Consider the following 18,209-nt stretch of genomic DNA (forward strand, 5'->3'; position numbering starts at 1 on the left):
CTAACGTCACGAGTTTGACACAATCTGGCCCAACTTTGTACTTCAAATTAAAATAAAGATTTTTTTTTTAATTTTAAAAATATTTTTAAAAATCATAAATGAAAAATATTTCTATTATTTAAAAAATATTTTTTAGATACTTTTAATATTTATTAATATTTTCTTTGTTTTTTGAAAAGAGGTTTCCTCATGTATGACGTATGAGAATGTTTATCTTAGACGGTCTAGTATCGTTAGCTTTTGATTAGATATGGACAATTAAATTATGGGAGCATTTTACCTTAACACAATGACCCTTTATATGAAGAAGATTAGATACACATTTTGCACTCGATGAAAAATTAATCATCTTAAATAGGGGTGTCAATTCGGATGGATTAGATCATATTCAAATCAAATTAGATTTTTTTTTTAAATCCCAATATAAACTTGATACTGACTGATTTGATACTCCTAAACCTGAACCCGAATCCAACTCAAATAATCTGATTATTTTTGTCTCTAATTTTCTAATAATTCTTTATTTTTTAATCTTTTATTTCAATACTCAATACTCTATTATCATCATGTATTATTTTAATTTTTAAAATAAAATTTAATTTAGCCTAAAAAAAATTCACTAAAACTTAAATTTAGGTTAAATCAAATCCGACTTAAAAATTTTCAATCTTAAAATCCTCCAACACAAACCTAAAAATCCTTAATCCGAACCTGATTTTTTTCAGATCAATTTAGATTGAATTGTCATATCATATTCATTTTTGATACCCCTGATTTCAAGACCTATTAGAATAACCATTTATAGAGTTACTAACTATGTTAATCCCGACTTATTCAGGCATGATTGGAAGGGGCCAATCCTATGGCAAGTTAGTAGGGATCCTCTGGTCCGCAAATTGTGGACCAGGGGATAGTTTACTACATGAGGATCTTTGATTTGGATGGATCCATCCAAATCAAAGGTCCTCATCAGTGGACCATCCGTTGGTCTGCAATTTAGGGACCAGAGGATCTGCTCTCATGGTAAGTCGCCGACCTAAAGTCGTGGGCTGTACCTATTATCACGACCTGTGACCCAGTGGGCTAGGCCCAAACCCACACGGTGAGAAATGGAATCCCGACCCGTAGGCCCAAATCCACACGTTCATTAATGGACTCTGCCTATGTCTGACATAGTTAAACCGGGCCTAGGCCTGGTCCTGGGCCTCTGCCGAGCAGTCAGTGAAGTCCCATGCCGTGCCCAGTATGATCCGTGATAGATTAGGCCACACTGTAAGAAACGGGCCGACCGGTTTCGGGTCGTACCCGGTCCGGTCTACCCATCGTTCCACCTGTCTCTCTGCGTTACTTCTCCAAGAGAGACTAACCCTAGCCGAAGTTTGCGCCGCTGCGGTACCGCTCTCCCTTTCGGCTCTTCGATCTCACGTCATGGCGGTGCTGCAGTTCTTCCCGCCTTCCTCGCCCGTCGTCTCCTCCAAGCTCCACGCCGTCGTCCTCTTCAACATCTGCGACTGCTACGTCCGCCGCCCCGACCAGGCCGACCGCGTGATTGGAACCCTCCTTGGTTCCGTTTCTGATGGCGTCATCGAGATCAAAAACTCCTACGCCGTTCCTCACAACGAATCCGCCGACCAGGTTCGCCCCCGATTCGCTATCGTTTTTTCCGTCAATGCCAAGGACAAGCTATGGTAGATCTGGCACGAATGGATATCGTGCAACAGATGATTTTTATTGCTCTCCTGTGTCTTGATAATTTGTCATTACTATTACTTTATCAATATCGATTTATACCCATACGATCAAATACTATTTGTCCTAGCTAGATAACAACTAGCTACCTAAGACATGTATGTCTTTGCTGTGACAGATGCTATGATGCATCGAATTCTTCTTCTCTATGCTCCAACGTAGTCTGATAGTTTCGTGTCTGACTGCCACAATTTGTTTCTTCGTCTCGCTTTAATTCTTCTGCATGATCGAATGTGATATGGTCTTCCCACATTGTCTGTAAATAACTTTACTGTTTAAGAGTCAAAGTAGATAATAATAGTATGCTTCGACGCGGCCTCAGTTTTCCTTGAGAAATGTCAATAATGGCCTTAACTCCTAAATTGATGATGATGTTTTTCAAATTTTTAGCTGCATATTATTATTCTGGAATGGACCTTATGTAATCACAGAAGAGGAAATGCTATGTTACTCTCCAAGTGCATGATATGTTCTACAAGGCAGTGTATTCTCATATCTGTATAGTTGCTATGTTAAAAGCCAATATAATGTCATTGTTGAAGTGTACATCAAGATTTATTAGCAGAAGAGGTTGAGCCTTGAAGACTAGGATATGGCTAAACTATATGGATTTTGTTTCATGAAAGCCGTTTCTAGTTTCTGTTTTCCTAAAAAAGGTAAAAAAAATTGAAAATTGGGAAAACTAACATTTTTCATCATTCTTTTGACAGAAGATGCTTGATCTTCAAAAATAGGTAAAGAATTAATATAAAATGTTGAAAATGAAAATAAATCTGATAATGACGAGAGAAAGCTGTTTTGAGTTTCTGTAAATAAACACATTTATTCAAGAAGTTCAACAAGGAGCCTGTGTGCATTATTAGCTACAAGAGGTCTAAACTACTTGATGTGGAAGAGGGGATAAAAAATCTCACATGGAGAATGTAGTGCACACAGAATTTAAAATTTCATTATTAGAAAATCCATTATACAGAGAGGGGGTTGAGGTTCCTTTTAAAAAAACCTGCATTTATTTATTCTCCTAAAAGATAGGCAAGAAATAATAACTTTCTTAATTTCTTGGTAAACAAAATAGCTAGTTTTTAATTGTTTTTTCCTACCTTAGAATAAAAATTATGAATTTTATAAAACTTATAAAATCTAATACCTATTTTAGAACTTCCAAACTTGATCTTTCTATGTATAAACTGCATCATTGTTCCTTACCAAGTATTCTAGGAGATTTTATGTATTTTTAAATAAGTTGGACATATTTCATTCTCTGAGTGATGTTGTTTAATCTCCCATGCCGCATTACTACTACACTAAGTTACATTACTACTACATTAAGATGCTCCAAAGGACATTAAACCACTGTTTTGTGTTGCATACGTTGTCTGCAGCTTAATAAGGCATAAGATATTATTGTAGCCAACCCCAAATAGTTGGGACTTTTGGCTTGTTTGTCATTGTTGTAGTTTTGCGTATAGTTAAGCTGTTTAAATTTAGGTACAGCAACATAGCTTATCTTGACATTGACAATTATACCTACTTAGCTAATTCACCTGCGGAATTAAACCTGACAGCAAATCCACTTCAAGACATTATTATTATGCTGGAACAAATGCACTACTCAGTCAACCCCAAGTTGAGTCAGTGAATCTTATTAAGAACTTTCAATATGGACTTATTACCATTATGTATCTGATGATTAAAAACATCATACAAGCTTATGTTTTATTTATCGCTATTATAAACTGTCGATTGTCTCCTGTAACATCCATGAGTAAATATTATTAATTTTCTCAAACTAATATTCTGCAATCTTTTTGAAATTTAATTCAATGAATATTATTGCTTTGCAATTGGCCATTTCAAAATTCTGATTCAATGATTCATTGAGAATCTATAGAAAATGTTATTGTTATGTTGCTTTGATTGATTTCAGTTATTATATCTCAAGTATCCGCAGAAAGACATTTACATGCTCTTTTTTAACCTCTACATTTATGATTCCTTTTCAACTTTTGATCTCAGGTTGCATTGGATGTTGATTACCATCGCAACATGTATTTGTCTCACCTAAAAGTGAATCCCAAGGAAGTACTTGTTGGATGGTAGGTTAGTCTTTGTTTTTTTTTAATGTTATCATGTATATAGTTTTCTTACTTTATAGTTTCTTAATACCGCATTATTTTTATTATTCAAAAATGGAATACAAAACTTATGTTTTTTTTTTAAAATCTGGTTACCATTCTTCACCTTTTTGTGTTGATTTTAAAATGGAATACAAAATTTATTGGTTTAATTTTTCTGGAAGTCACTGTATTATGGGGCTCATATGCTCTCTAGATAGTGTCTTCTTAAGCTATTTATGTGATCATATGGTTTTCTCCTAGGAAGCTTTTCATTTCCATCAAATAATTAATAGCCATTCTAACTAAAATTTTGATATTATTATTGATTTAATTTTTTTCTATATAAACAAGCATTCCTCTTCCAGTTAATAATGCACATTTTTAATTTCTCATTACATGTTTACCGAAAACATGATACTTTCTAATGTTCTGGATTCCTTGTCTCACTACAACAAACATTGGCCTTTAGTATCCTATACTGCTTCAACTTCATCTAATGCGATTGTGAACTATTGCTCCTGAGTAATTTATCTTTGTTTTAACATACTCTACCATTATTGCAAGATCTGATTTCTCCATAAATGTTTTCTGTCAAAATAACTAGATTTTGTCAGCGTGTATTTTGTAACTAATCATGATTCTGTATCACCAACAATATCTTTGGTGCTTGGAACCAGCTGTTGTGGTGCTAATTTGTTCAATTCTAGTAGTTAGCTAAATCTGTTTGGTCCATGTCCTAATTGAAGGTTGAGTCACTGTCATGATTATTAACACCAAAGCAACTGGTAACAGAGTTAGATTTTTCTCATCTTGAAAGCTACTGATGCGTCTTACTATCCAAATCTCAGGTTTTCTACTGGTTTTGGTGTTTCTGGTGGGAGTGCATTGATACATGAATTCTATGTAAAAGAACTTAAAGAAGCACAGAGTTCTATTCCGCCTATCCATCTCACTGTTGATACAGGGTTCAAAAATGGGGAGGCATCCATAAAAGGCTATGTCTCTTCTAATTTGTCTCTTGGAGATAGACCACTTGCTGCACAATTTCAAGAAATTCCATTGGATTTGAGGATGATCGAAGCAGAACGGGTTGGATGTACGAACCTTGACTTGAGTAGTTTAAATATTCTACATTTATTTTGTTACTGAAGTAGGACAGGCTGGATGTTTGACCTTTAGGTTAGTCTAGTTTTACATCTTGCACTTTTATGTCATTATTGTACTGTGTCTAGAATACAAGTTAGTAATGCTATTTCTACAGTCTTAGAACATGGTACAATGTGTATCTACTTTGAGGCTGCTGATTCATGCCCTTTATATGGTTACCCTTTTGGATGTTTTTGAATCAAATTCCATTAATGAATAATGACAGATGGAACATCTCAAACATAGGCAAAAACCACACAATAATCTAAATGGAATGTCATGTGGAATAACTTGACTGAATCAGTTTTTCTGTGTTTTAAGATTACGGTTCCAGGAAATGGTGCATTTATGAACCATTTGTTTGAACCATCCATATGCATTTACTTGAATCTGCAGGACTAAATAACATATTTTTAGCTCTAGCCCCCAAAATACATGTGCTTTACATCTTTTAAATTTTGTGAGGATGTGTTTTTTTTAATATATTACGAAATATTCTTACTTCATCTTTTGTGTAGTTATTTTCTTTCTGTAATATGGATTTTTTTTGCATCAGTTATTCAGTACTAATAACAGGGCTGCATCCTTTCTGTAATATGGATTTTTCATTTGAACTACAAAGTAACTGCTTTCTGTTTTGGGTTTGCTAGTTGACATCTTGAAGACAACTGTCGTTGACAAGCTCCCCAATGATCTTGAAGGAATGGAAGCTTCTATGGAGAGATTGCACTCTCTGCTCGATGAGATTTACAAATATGTTGGCGATGTCGTGGTAAGGGTCTCAACTGCCAATGCTCCTTGTGCCTTTCCATTTGTAGCTATAAAATGTAGATTTTCTATGATTTTCCAGGAGGGACGAGTAGCCCCAGATAATGATATCGGGAGATTTCTGGCGGACACATTGGCTTCAGTACCAAGAATGTCTCCGGCAGCTTTTGACAAGGTTTTCAATGACAAGATTCAGGTGAAGACTCCCAAAATCATAGTTGTTTTCTCAAGTGTCTGTTTAAATAATTATTTCTTGCTAGTGTTTGTATCCTTTACAAGATGCATATCAAGTGTTTCCTGCAACGGTAAATGCGCCTCTACGCGATGTTCGATAAGCTGACCATATGCCCACTGCATTTGCTTTTGTCTCACTGGAAGACCACAAGAATTATTACGTCAATTTTCTGACTGCTTATGTGAGACCCTTTTCTTTGTTACAGGACAATCTTGCTTTAGTTTACTTGTCAAGCCTCGTTAAAACGCAACTCGGCATTGCTGAAAAGCTGAATACGGCCGCTCAGATATTGTAGAGCTTCAGCAGTTTTGTGATGAAGATGACAGCGTCTCAATGCAGTTTTGTGTCGTTCTGTTGTTTTGACTATCTTCCTTATTAATGGCGTGGTGTTGAAGTTGCCCTAGTTATTGACATTGCTATTTTCCATCATCAGTTTTGCTCCAGTTGCAGGTGCTTCTTAACCAAGTTGATTCACTGCTGTTTATCATAGTATCGAAATTGACAAGCTTTGTAAAATTGATTTATTAGTTTTGCAATCTTAGGAAGCATGTATGACTATTTGTTTCTAGGATTTCCAAATATCTTCATGATCTTTTCAGTCTTTACTAGATGAGGAAATGGCCTTTTATTACTACAATCTTCAAAATGATTTTATGTTGAAAAAGCATGCAATATTTTCTTATGCATGCTACTAATGAATTTTCTATTGTTTATCCTACTCTTTACATGCTACCTTTTACTTTATTTAGTATATGTAATTATCATATTAAGTTATCTGATATTTTTACAACAACAAAACTAAAAATTTAATAACATTGAAGCAGTAATATTGAATGGAATATATATATTTCAAATTGTTATGATGTATGTTAGTAATTTAAATTCTAGTGCAAGTAGGGAATTAAGTTAGAAAGACTTAAATTTTGAAGATTCATGAATATAATAGGTCATAATATGCCTCATGGCACATGATATGCTGATTATTCTCATGTCTACAATTATGAATTTTCATTGAGCTTAGGCATTGAGCGTGTGGATAAGCAGTCAATTAAGCTTAGGCATTGAGTGTGTGGATATAAATGTATATATATTTGAAGGATTATTTAAAATTAGAAGGTTGTTAACATCACTCATGGATGTCGAGTCAAGAAGGCTGAGCTAGGAAGGTTGAGAGCAATCAAACACTGCCTGAACTCTTATCACTAGGAAGTGCTGAGGTGGAGAAGTGTTAGACTAAATTCTCATTCACATGGAGTTTATCTCAACTAGTTTTTTGTTCACTTTCCCAACAGAAGCAACAACTCGAAATAATTTGGGTGTTAGTTTCTTATGGGTTTTATTGAAGTAACAAGTTTATGTTTAATGATTTGATTGAGTGTGCAAGTTCATTTGGTTTGGTTTAAGTTAAGCTAGTTGGCTTATTGGATCAAACTTGAATTTGCACCTAAGCTCCTAGTCGACCTTAACACCCTATGCCATCGTTCCACCTTTAATTACCTATTAAGCCAATGCCTCTAGCACTTATTCTCAAACACATCAAATAACCTTCAAACATGTCATGAACTTGCCCTTTGAAATTATGAGGAGTTTTTGAAGTCCCATTACTAATGCCGGCCAACTTGATGTTTACTAAGTGATACTACCGGATTCTGCTGCCCTTCCTTCTCGATCCGATATTTAATAATCTGGTATGACTGGGGAGTTTACCTCTCTCTATATATGATAATAATAAAAAATAATAATTAACCCAATAACATTAAACTTAGGTGACAATGTTGATTATAGAAGTGAGGAGGGCAGATCTCCTAATTCATTTTTTTGTGGACCAAGAAATGGACCTTTCATAATTACAGTCGGATTGTGGTCGCGATCTGATCGTAATTGGTTGTGATCTCTTCCTGGATTCACTGCCCTCTCCAGGCTATAGTTGTTGGATATATGTGAATGGAGAAGAGGTGGAAGAGGTATGAAATTCTATTGTGAATGAGACTTTAGTCCAACATTGAAAGCTTCAAGGTATGTTGGTTAGTTTATATTAATTCACATGCATTGAGGATGTGAACAAATGCATGGGGAGAGTCTCTCTCTCACGCGTGGGTGCGCAGGGGTTGTAAATCCAGGGCTCGGATTGCATTGAACCATGTTGACTCGTATGCGGGCACAACCTACGCGTCAGGGAATGCCGGACCGGTCGGGGCAAAATTTACTCAAGCGGAACAATCAATATTTTACCACATAAATCTTTTTGCTGCTTGTCCGAGTGAAACGGTTGCATTAAAGAAAGATTAATGCAGCCGAGTGAAACAGATGCATTAAAGAACGATTAATGTAGCCGAGTGAAACGTTGGTATTACACAACTGGCAAATAATGATCATTAACGCTGTCATTGGTGTCAACTCTTATATAAGGAGGCTACGACTGCAGACAAAATGTTACACACACGAAAGGCTGAATCTCCACATATGTTCTCCATCTCTTCTATCATGCATTTTTTATTCGGTGGAGTGTCTGTGATAGCAGTCAGGTACCTCTCAATTCGTCGTGACCATCAGTGTATGGTGGGAATCATGGTTCACCGTTGTGTCCTGGGAAACAGATGACCCAAGAAAGCCTCGAAGCACAACCAGAGGTGGGGCGAACCTGTTTCAAGGAAACTACGTTCGTCGCAGGTCTCGGTTTACTCAGTTAACTCGTCTGACCACTTTCTAGGCTTCGCTCTGTTGTTCGGCAGCAACTCGCTCGACAGAAGCCTGCAACTCGCTCGGCAGAAACTTGCAACTCGCTCGGCAGGAGCCTGCAACTCGCTCGGCAGAAGTATGCAACTTGCTCTACAGAAGCCTGCAACTCGCTCGATAGAAGCCTTCGATTCACTCGGTTGGCTTTAAACTTCGCTTGGTTGGCCTTAAGCTTCGCTTAGTCGGCCTTAAGCTTCGCACGGTCGGACTCTTCGCTCAGTCGACCTTAAGCTTCACTCGGTCGACCTCTTCGCTTTTTCGGCCTAAGCTTCTACTTTTGGTCGGCCTTAGCCTCTTCGCTCGGTCGGCCTAAGCCTCTACTTTCGGTCGGTCTTATCCTATTTCGCCCGGTCGGCCATTGTTATTGCAAGAATATATGTTTTTAATGACATTTAAAAATGTCATCATATACTACTTATATCGACACTTTTGATATAGTGACATTAAGTCAAAATGTTCTCTATCCTGATGTCGTCTAAAGCTTTATGACATTTCCTAGTATCACTATAGCATAAAAATAGTCACACCACTAATGCCATGAATAATTATTATAAAGACAAAAAGTGTCACTATAAAATTTGTAATGACATTTATACATGCCTTATTATTATAGTAATAATGATAAATTTATGTCCTTTAAAAGTATTTAGCGGGACAACTATAAGTACCTTCTATTTTATTTATAGTGATAATAAAAAATGTCACTCATAGTAGTTTATAAGCTTAATTTAAAATGCCTCATTAAATAATTTGTAGTAACATTTACAACGGAGCGGAGGAGTTCCAACCGAGCGGCTACCTCGCTCGGCCAATCAGCGAGATCATTGTCGTATCTTTCGATATCCTTTTGGGAGATAGTGTCGCTGACACGAGGCATGATTGATAGGTAGATTGTAAGGCAAAAGCTTCTCGTGTCTTATAAAGGATATGCATGCTCTGTTAAGGTATGGTGGCAAAGGTACTTTTTTGACAAATCCCTTCATAGGATATATTGGAGAACGTGCCACATCTCGTGGAGCGTGCATATCGTCCACCAGGACTCTATATAAAGGGGGGTCCATCACCGGCGGAGATACACGTGATTACTGTTTGCACCTGTGGTACTGTTGCTCCGCTTTTCTCTACATTTCCGGTGATTAACTTGAGCATCGGAGGGCTAACGCAGTGGACCCTTTTCTGACTCGGTACTGACATTATTTATTTTGCAGAGCGGAATGTGCCCTATAACCAGTCAACATAGTAACCATATCCGTAACTTTCCACCTTTCTATTTTTGGACAAGATCATATCGATGCTCGAAATGGTAAAAAGCAAAAAATTGCCCATGTAGGTGAGCTTGTGTTTAATCCAACAGAGGCATTAGAATGGCAAGAAGCAAAAATTGCCCATGTAGGTGAGCTTGTGTTTCGATCCAACAGAGGCAATTAATGGTCATTAAGTGACACATGTTTAATAGTCAATTATACCATTTGGGTAGAATTTAATTAGTCACAAACAACTAGTTTTGGGTTGTAACATGGTCTACTGACACGAAATATTTCAGAAGCCATTAGATTTTGTGTCAAGTTCAATTATTAATCTGTGTTTATTGGGAGCAAATTACCAGACAAGTTATATATCATTGGGAAATTATGAATATCTAGTTTCAAAAAAAAAAAAAAAAAACACGGTGCTCTAAATTATAGAAAATTAAGACCATATTGACGGAAGATGGCTAGGCTGAACATGTAACTCAGGAAACATTTATAATTGTGCTCATGAAGAATGAACTCATACATTTATTAATGATGCTCGGGAAGGATGAATCCATTTGGAAAAAATTGAAAATTTACCCGAAAATTTAAAGATTAACATGTTATTCAGAAATTCAAAAAGATCAATCAGTTTTTAGTATTCCTGAAAATTTTCTTGGTACTTGCAAAATACCTTTGTGATTTATCTATGAGTAAATTTTGTTGGTTTCATAGACCCACACCTGCCTTTATAGAGTTGGATACAAAATTTTTAATCTTTGAAACAGGAATTAAAGTAGTGGATCTTTTAGCTCATTATCGCTGTGGAGGAAAAATAGGACTATTTGGGGGAGTTGGAGTAGGTAAAATAGTATTCATCATGGAATTGATCAACAACATTGCCAAAGCTTATGGAGGTATATCCGTATTTGGCGGAGTAGGCGAACGTACTTGTGAAGGAAATGATCTTTACATAGAAATGAAAGAATCCAGAGTTATTAATGAAAAAAATATTGTTGAATCCAAAGTAGCTCTAGTCTATGGTCAAATGAATGAATCATCGGGAGCTCGTATGAGAGTCTGTTTGACTGCACTAACCATGGCGGAATATGACCAGTTAGAAATCTCTATCTTCCAATTATATTGCATGCATGTACATGTATGTAATTAATATATACATATGATATTACTAAAATGTTCATGTATATGAATGTATGTATGTATTCTGGTTGATCAGATTCTGATAATTTAGTATTGTCCTTATGTTATTGTTAAACACTCTTTTTATTCTTGACGTCCTAGAAAATATAAATTGCATTTAACGAGGGCTAAGAAAATCTAAATGAGATTTAAAATAATTTCACTCATCTTATTTTAAATCTCTTCTATAAAATTCATCATTTGTATTGTTGGCAGTGCTTTGAGATAATGTTATTAGAAGATTTACCTTTTTATTATTTTTATCAATTATATAGTAGATTTCTTATAGCTGTGAGTATTGAGAATTTCTTATACGATAAATCTTAATAATCATAATTTAACCAGCTAGAATCTAAATATAAAATATTTTATTATTACATACCATCTGAATTAATGTATCTCAATCAAAAATAAATATAAAGAATTTTATTTTGATTGACCAGTTAGCATTGTCCTTCCTTATATTATCTCTGATTTCTCCCATATTTTGTTGGTGCCATCCAGCTTTTTAATCCTATGAAACAAAGATCGAACTTCTAACCACATTTGGTGATGGGACAAATTGTATATTAAATAAATTACGTTTATTACAAGTCCTGGCCGAGTTCGGTAACGACGACTCAACATTCTAGTTGCCTTGTAAGTTCTGCCTCCTGATGACTCAACATATCCTCCAGAGGCTTTCAAGATTATTTTTTTCGTGTTGATCTTGAGATAAGTTGACGAGGACGTTGGGATGAACGTATTCATCTTTTGTCACCAGAGACATTCAAACTAGATAATTGATTTTGTATTCCTCTATCCAATAATAATGATGAAGAGTCATTTAATCAAACTCTAGAATAAAAAGAATATGGTCAAGGATATAGAAGGCGACAGAGTTATTCATTGACTTGCTTCCAAGATAAGCTGATGATCAGCTGAAGTTGATGAAACCAAAAAGAAATCAAACCTATGAGTCCAATAGCCACAAGGGAGAAAGCAAAGAAAGAAAAAAAAAATTACAGAGCAACTTCCCTATGCCATTAATAGGAGTTTGGATTTTCTGTCTCAAAATTATACGTGTTAAATTATATCTCAAAGATATTGTATACATATCAAGGATATCATGTCTAATAGACAAGAAGACATAGGAATACATGATTTGAGGATAGAATATCTGCACTATTTTAATAGGAGTCTCAATTGGGATGCGTAGTTTGAGTCGAATTGAACAAGGGTATTACACAAAAATATCAATTCAAACTTGACTCAAATCAATCTGAAAATTATAAATTAAAATCCGGACCTACTCGGATAACTTGCTCAATCTAATCTAATTTTTTTAATGTGATATTATTCTTTCATTATTTAATAAAATAATTAAATAAAATTTTAAAATACATAATAATAATATTTTAATTTAAAAATATTAGTAAAATATATAACTTTAAAATGAAAATAAAAAACAAATCACTTTTCTACCTGACATAATTTTTTTTCCGGATCAGATTTTATATCCCATTTAAATCCAACCCAAACTCTAAAATTTTCATTTCTAACCTCATATTTTTCCAATTTACTCGATTCGGATTTATTCTTGACTCCCCTAATTCTTAGTTTAATTTTAAAATATATTTTTATCGATAATAAATTTTATATTATTATCTAAGTTTATTTTTTATTTTTTTCACAAAATATTTTATTAATGTATATATACATAATCCAGTGGTAAATGTTTGAGATAAAATTGTAGTGATCCAGGGTTCAAACTTAGTAGAAGATTTCATTAAGTGCTTAAGATAAAACTATAGTGATTTGGGATGAAAACTCAGTAAAGGATTTCACCATCTCTATAAACTTCTGCCTATGCACTTGTTACTTGGGCTTCTCCACTTTATCTCTCTCCTAATAGTAGTGGGGTAGGGGAGCCACTAATGTGACGACTCCATATTTATATAATAAAATTATGACTTTTTTCCTTATAATCACTTTATATTCAACAAAATATTCAACAAGGTCTGACTAGCCTTTTATAAAAATTTTCTTTAAATTTTAAAAATGATCTTATAAAACACTTGATGTCTTCAATTTTAGGTCAGCTTTACGGCCGTCAAACCCAATTTATGGAGCTCTATTGGGCTCGATTCAGGTTCCTATTAACCATTGGACCGGATTCTCTATTTGGGTCTAAGTGATGGCCTACTCAGAAAATAAAGGGCCTTTATTGGACTGATAATGGCCCAGCTATGCGCATCAAGGTTCATTGTGGTTGTTATAGGCTTTCCTGGGCCTTTTGATTCTTATGGGCCGTTCTCATTTTTTTAAAAACGTTTATTTAGTTTTTTATATTTTAGAAATAAATTCGGACCTTATAAAAAGTTTGTTTATTTTTTAAAACAGTTCGTTAGAGTTTTATTAAAATAATTAGGATTTTTTTTAGGAAAATCTGTTATTTCACAAAAAAAATATCATGGTAACCATCTATAAAAGGGAAAGAGGGTTTAGAATCTCACATACTAAACTAATTTTGTGTTTCGACTTCTATTTCTCTAGGTAAGTATCATGTCTTTAATATCTTTATTTGTTGTATAAAAGATTCTTCACTGTTAGAATGGGGAGGGGATTTAAGATCTCATATACCTAAAAAGTTTTGAGTTTGGATTTTTATTATCTTCGAAAGTATCGTGTCTCTATTCGTTGCATAATTAATCTTTTTTTTTTAATTATCGGAACATTGTATTCAGGATCCTCTAGATCATAATTTACGAGTAGGTGATGCTAAATCTTATTTGGGCTTTTTATGGGTTGCATTGAATTTTAATTAAGTCATGAATTTTTTTTAAAGAAGTTTATTTAGTCTATTTATATTTTTTTAAAAAAAACTGTGGTCTACGTACAAAAGTTTTTACGTAAACTGGGGCCTCCATATTATTTCTACGTAAAAAGTTCTTTTATTTTTAAAAAATTACAAGCTGTTAATTTTTTTTTAGTAAAATAATATGGAGTTTTTATTAGGAAATTATGTTACTTCGCCCCCCCAAAAAAAATTATATTCATCATTTATAAAAAGAGGTGAAAATCAAGTAAAAACACTTTATTTTTTTAATTTACAAACTTCTTTTTATTTTAAAAGAAATTCATTTAGTTTTTGTATTTTAAAAGTAAGTGGGGGAAGAACTCTCTTAGCTTTTTTTTTTATTTGGGTAATAAATTTTTACTAGAAAATATGTAGAGTTTTTATTAGAAAAAATTATTATTTAATAAAAAAAAGTTACAGTGCAACATAAAAAAGCCTCCTTTTTATTTGATCTGCTAATTTTATTTTCTTAAATTTTTAAATAATATTTTTATAATGCAGGTGTCTTTTTGAATTTGACTCTACTAAGTAAGAAGACATCTTTCTCCTAATTCACTTATCGGAAAAAGAAGTTAATTGTTGCGGCAAGATCAATATATTGAAGAAGGGATGACAGATTTCAACAATTTCAAATCATACTTCTTGACGAATGATCAAGGATTGCAACCATCACAAGATAATGATCAAAATTTCCTTCTAAGGCAGAGTCAGTATCAAAATCAAGCCACACTTCACATTGACATCCCTCACTCCACAAACCCAAGACAATTTTTGAATTTCGACGACTATGCGGTAAAGATACTCAATTTTTTATCATCAAATTGTGTATTAACGACATTATGTGTTTCATAAACAAATAAATTCATTCGCTAACTAACTTCTTTTACTTATCTTCTTTTTTAGAACAATGCAATCCATTTCGAAGATGCAAATGCTCAAATGATGCGTTCCAACGAGCTCCTCGAATCGGTATTCTCTCATTGCAGTTTCCGATCGTCTTTCCTTGTACAATTCATGTAAAGTTAAGTGTTCCTAAAGAAGTTTATACTTTGTTGTTGAACAGGAACAATATGCACTAGCTATGATTGAAAAATACGACAATAATAACAACAGCAATGAAAATCAACTCGAAAATGAGGTTGAGGGCGATGTTGCTAAGCCATTGATGAGGAAAGTTTCAAAGGCAATCGGGAATCCGCCTTCAGACGGATACAATTGGAGGAAATACGGGCAGAAGAATGTGAAAGGGAATAACTTTCCGAGGAACTACTACAAATGCACATATCCAAATTGTGAGGCGAAGAAGAAGGTCGAATACTCGGCCGAAGGTTATGCCGCGGAAATAATCTATAAGGGCTCACATGACCACCCTCAAGTTAACCCCTCCTGTGATCTCGTCAGTATCTACTTAGCACAAGAAATGACCTGCAATCTCGATAATGAAGTTGATAATGACTTAAGAAACAGGTTTGTTTGTTAGTTTGTTTGTTAGTTATTTTAGGCCCATTTCTTAACTTGTTTTTTGTTTTAGGAGGTTGGATCAGTACGTTGCTACTTCTCAAATGAGCTCATCTTCGAGATCTGCTCGCCAACAAAAGTGGGTGGCTCAATTAGTAAGCGACCATGAAGTGCTCGATGATGGATACCGCTGGCGAAAGTATGGGAGAAAGATTGTGAAAGGAAACTTAAAACCAAGGTAACTATCTATACAACTACAATCAAATTTTTATCTCACTAAGTGAGATCAAGCCTTAATCTCTTAATAATCTTCAATTTTATCTTATTTTATTATTATTAACCAAATCTTATTGAGCAAAAATGTTATTCAGATATGTTGATTAATTCTAGTCATTGATGATATAGGAATTACTATATGTGCACTCATTATGGATGCATAGTGAAGAAGCACGTGGAGAAGGAAGTAGATGATCATAATCGCAACATCCTATTGATAACCTACGAAGGCCTCCACAATCATGGAATTCCTACGACAAAGCACAATATTGACAACAATTTGCATTTTCCATACAATCATCACAATCAAGCTAATAACTTGCAGTTCGAGACAAGAGTTGAGGCACCGACAACGACGAACCAAGAAGAAAGGTTCATGAGATTTGAATGCCCTAATCCTCTCAACACGGTTCATGCAACACCAATTAGTGTGGAACAATGTCCTCGACCTAACTTGGGTTATCGACCTATCATTATGCCTTATGTTGGCATTCGTGGGCCTCTTGAACCAAAGGTAGAGCGCACACAAGAGTTCAATGCGTCCTCCTCGAGGACACAATTGCCTATGCAAGATAATGTTCTCCAAGGATGTGATATGACAGTGATAATGGCACCACCTCAGTCACGTCGAATGTAATTTAGTTTATAAATTAAGAAAAAGTTTTAATTTTAATTTAGTTTCACGGATCATTGTCTCAACTCAAATATTATCTGTATATTTGTATTTTAGGGAGAGAACTGACTTGTATTATTATTAATATCCGTTGATAAGTATCATGAATTCTCTGTATCTAGAGTAACGACTAGTGTTGCTTAAGGCTATGCGCTTTCAGCTGTGTACCTGCATTTATCTCCTTCCATATCCGTGGGACCGGCTCTAGGGGGGCCACTGATGTGGTGGTTCCATTTTTTTTTATAAAACTCCAATTTTATTGGAGCTCACGATTTTTAATATTTTAATATTGTTTATATTAAAAAACATCTATTTTTTATTTTTAATTATTATAATTTTATTTGAGAGTTTCAACTTTTATAAACTTCTTTTTATTTTAAAAGAAGTTCATTTAGTTTTTATATTTTAAAAATAGGATGGGGAGAAGTCACTGACTCAAGGCATAGACCATTAAACATTATGCCTAGGACCCCAATATTACTGGGGCTCATTGATTAAATAATTAAGTAAAAGCATTAAAAAAAAATAAATTGAGTCATTAATATTAATTAATGATAATATACACATTAATAAATATCATGCTGACCCATTAATGACAACCAAGATTTTATTTTATTTAATCTTATTTCCTTATAATTATACTTAGTCAAGATTTTATTCTATTTAATTATATATCTTATAAAACTAATAAATTCTTAATGTCAATCAAAATCTGATCAAATCAACTCGAATCCAACTCGAATCCTAAAATCCTCAATCCTAACATGATATTTTTCCGATTGACTCAGATCAGGCTCATTGTTGACATCCTTAATAATTAGTTTAATTTTAAAAAATATTTTCTCACTATTTAAATAAATTTTATTATTATTATCTAAGTTTTTCAATTTTTTTTCCAATATATTTATCCTATTCCAACATTATCTAATTTAGATATTTATTAGTGTACATACTCCACCTTCAATAACCATAGTAATAACTTTGATGCCATGGTAGCTGTCCTGATTAATAAAAAATAAAATAAAATAACTTTGACTGCTCATATTCCAATATTCATCTTAGGTCTTACTAGCATTTATAAAAGTTTTCTTTAAATTTTAAAAATGATCTTTAAAAACAGTAAGGGCATGTTTGGTTAGGGGTTATCAATGATAACCTTGATAGGTTATCAAGGATACCCTTATTTGGTTTAAGTAATGAATGATTCCGGGTAATGTAATATTCCTGTCACGTCAGCAATAAGGGAATATAATCCGGAATCAGAAAACCTTGAAAATCTTAGATTTTCCACGATTCCGGGGTTGTCAATATTTTTTCCCCAAAATTACCCTGCGACACTTAAAAGAGATAAATTCTTCTTTTAACAACACTAGCAGGTGGTGAGCAGGAGCAGCGGGTTCTGTGGGGGCAACGACGGCGACTGGAGCCAACAACGGCGACTAGCAATGGTGGTGACAGCAAGAAGGAGGCGACAGTGAGCAACGACAGCGACTGCGAAGCAACGGCGACGGCGAGCAGGTGGCAGCGGCGATGGTGAGCAAGCGGTGACTGTGAAGAACGGCTAAGACCAGCCATCACCTGGACAGTGACGGCGAGCAGGTGGCAACGTCGGAGGTTCGCGGAGGAGGCGGCCCGTCGGCGGCAAGAAGGAGGCGACAGTGAGCAACGATGGCGATAGCGAGCAACGGCGACGGCGAGCAGGTGGCAGCGGCGATGGTGAGCAGGTGGTGACTGTGAAGAACGGCTAAGACCAGCCATCACCTGGACAGCGACGGCGAGC

At 34.7% G+C, this 18,209-nt stretch overlaps 2 protein-coding genes across 2 annotated transcripts; both read left to right on the forward strand.

Annotated features, from left to right (window-relative positions):
- The first annotated feature begins 1,349 nt into the window (after nucleotides 1-1,349).
- Nucleotides 1,350-6,620, forward strand: LOC122021535 (eukaryotic translation initiation factor 3 subunit F-like). Its single transcript, XM_042579658.1, has 6 exons — nucleotides 1,350-1,635; nucleotides 3,766-3,845; nucleotides 4,715-4,962; nucleotides 5,663-5,784; nucleotides 5,863-5,976; nucleotides 6,221-6,620. Exons 1-6 carry the CDS (start codon nucleotides 1,429-1,431, stop codon nucleotides 6,308-6,310), a joined length of 861 nt encoding a protein of 286 aa, XP_042435592.1. The 5' UTR covers nucleotides 1,350-1,428; the 3' UTR covers nucleotides 6,311-6,620.
- An 8,011-nt stretch (nucleotides 6,621-14,631) lies between these two features.
- Nucleotides 14,632-16,393, forward strand: LOC122019617 (probable WRKY transcription factor 2). The gene is made up of 5 exons (XM_042577069.1): nucleotides 14,632-14,814; nucleotides 14,926-14,991; nucleotides 15,086-15,489; nucleotides 15,554-15,718; nucleotides 15,886-16,393. The coding sequence occupies exons 1-5, from the start codon at nucleotides 14,632-14,634 to the stop codon at nucleotides 16,391-16,393; spliced, it is 1,326 nt and encodes a 441-aa protein (XP_042433003.1).
- The last annotated feature ends 1,816 nt before the right edge of the window (nucleotides 16,394-18,209 follow it).

This window comes from Zingiber officinale, chromosome 9A (assembly GCF_018446385.1).
Source record: "Zingiber officinale cultivar Zhangliang chromosome 9A, Zo_v1.1, whole genome shotgun sequence".
NCBI lineage: Eukaryota > Viridiplantae > Streptophyta > Magnoliopsida > Zingiberales > Zingiberaceae > Zingiber > Zingiber officinale.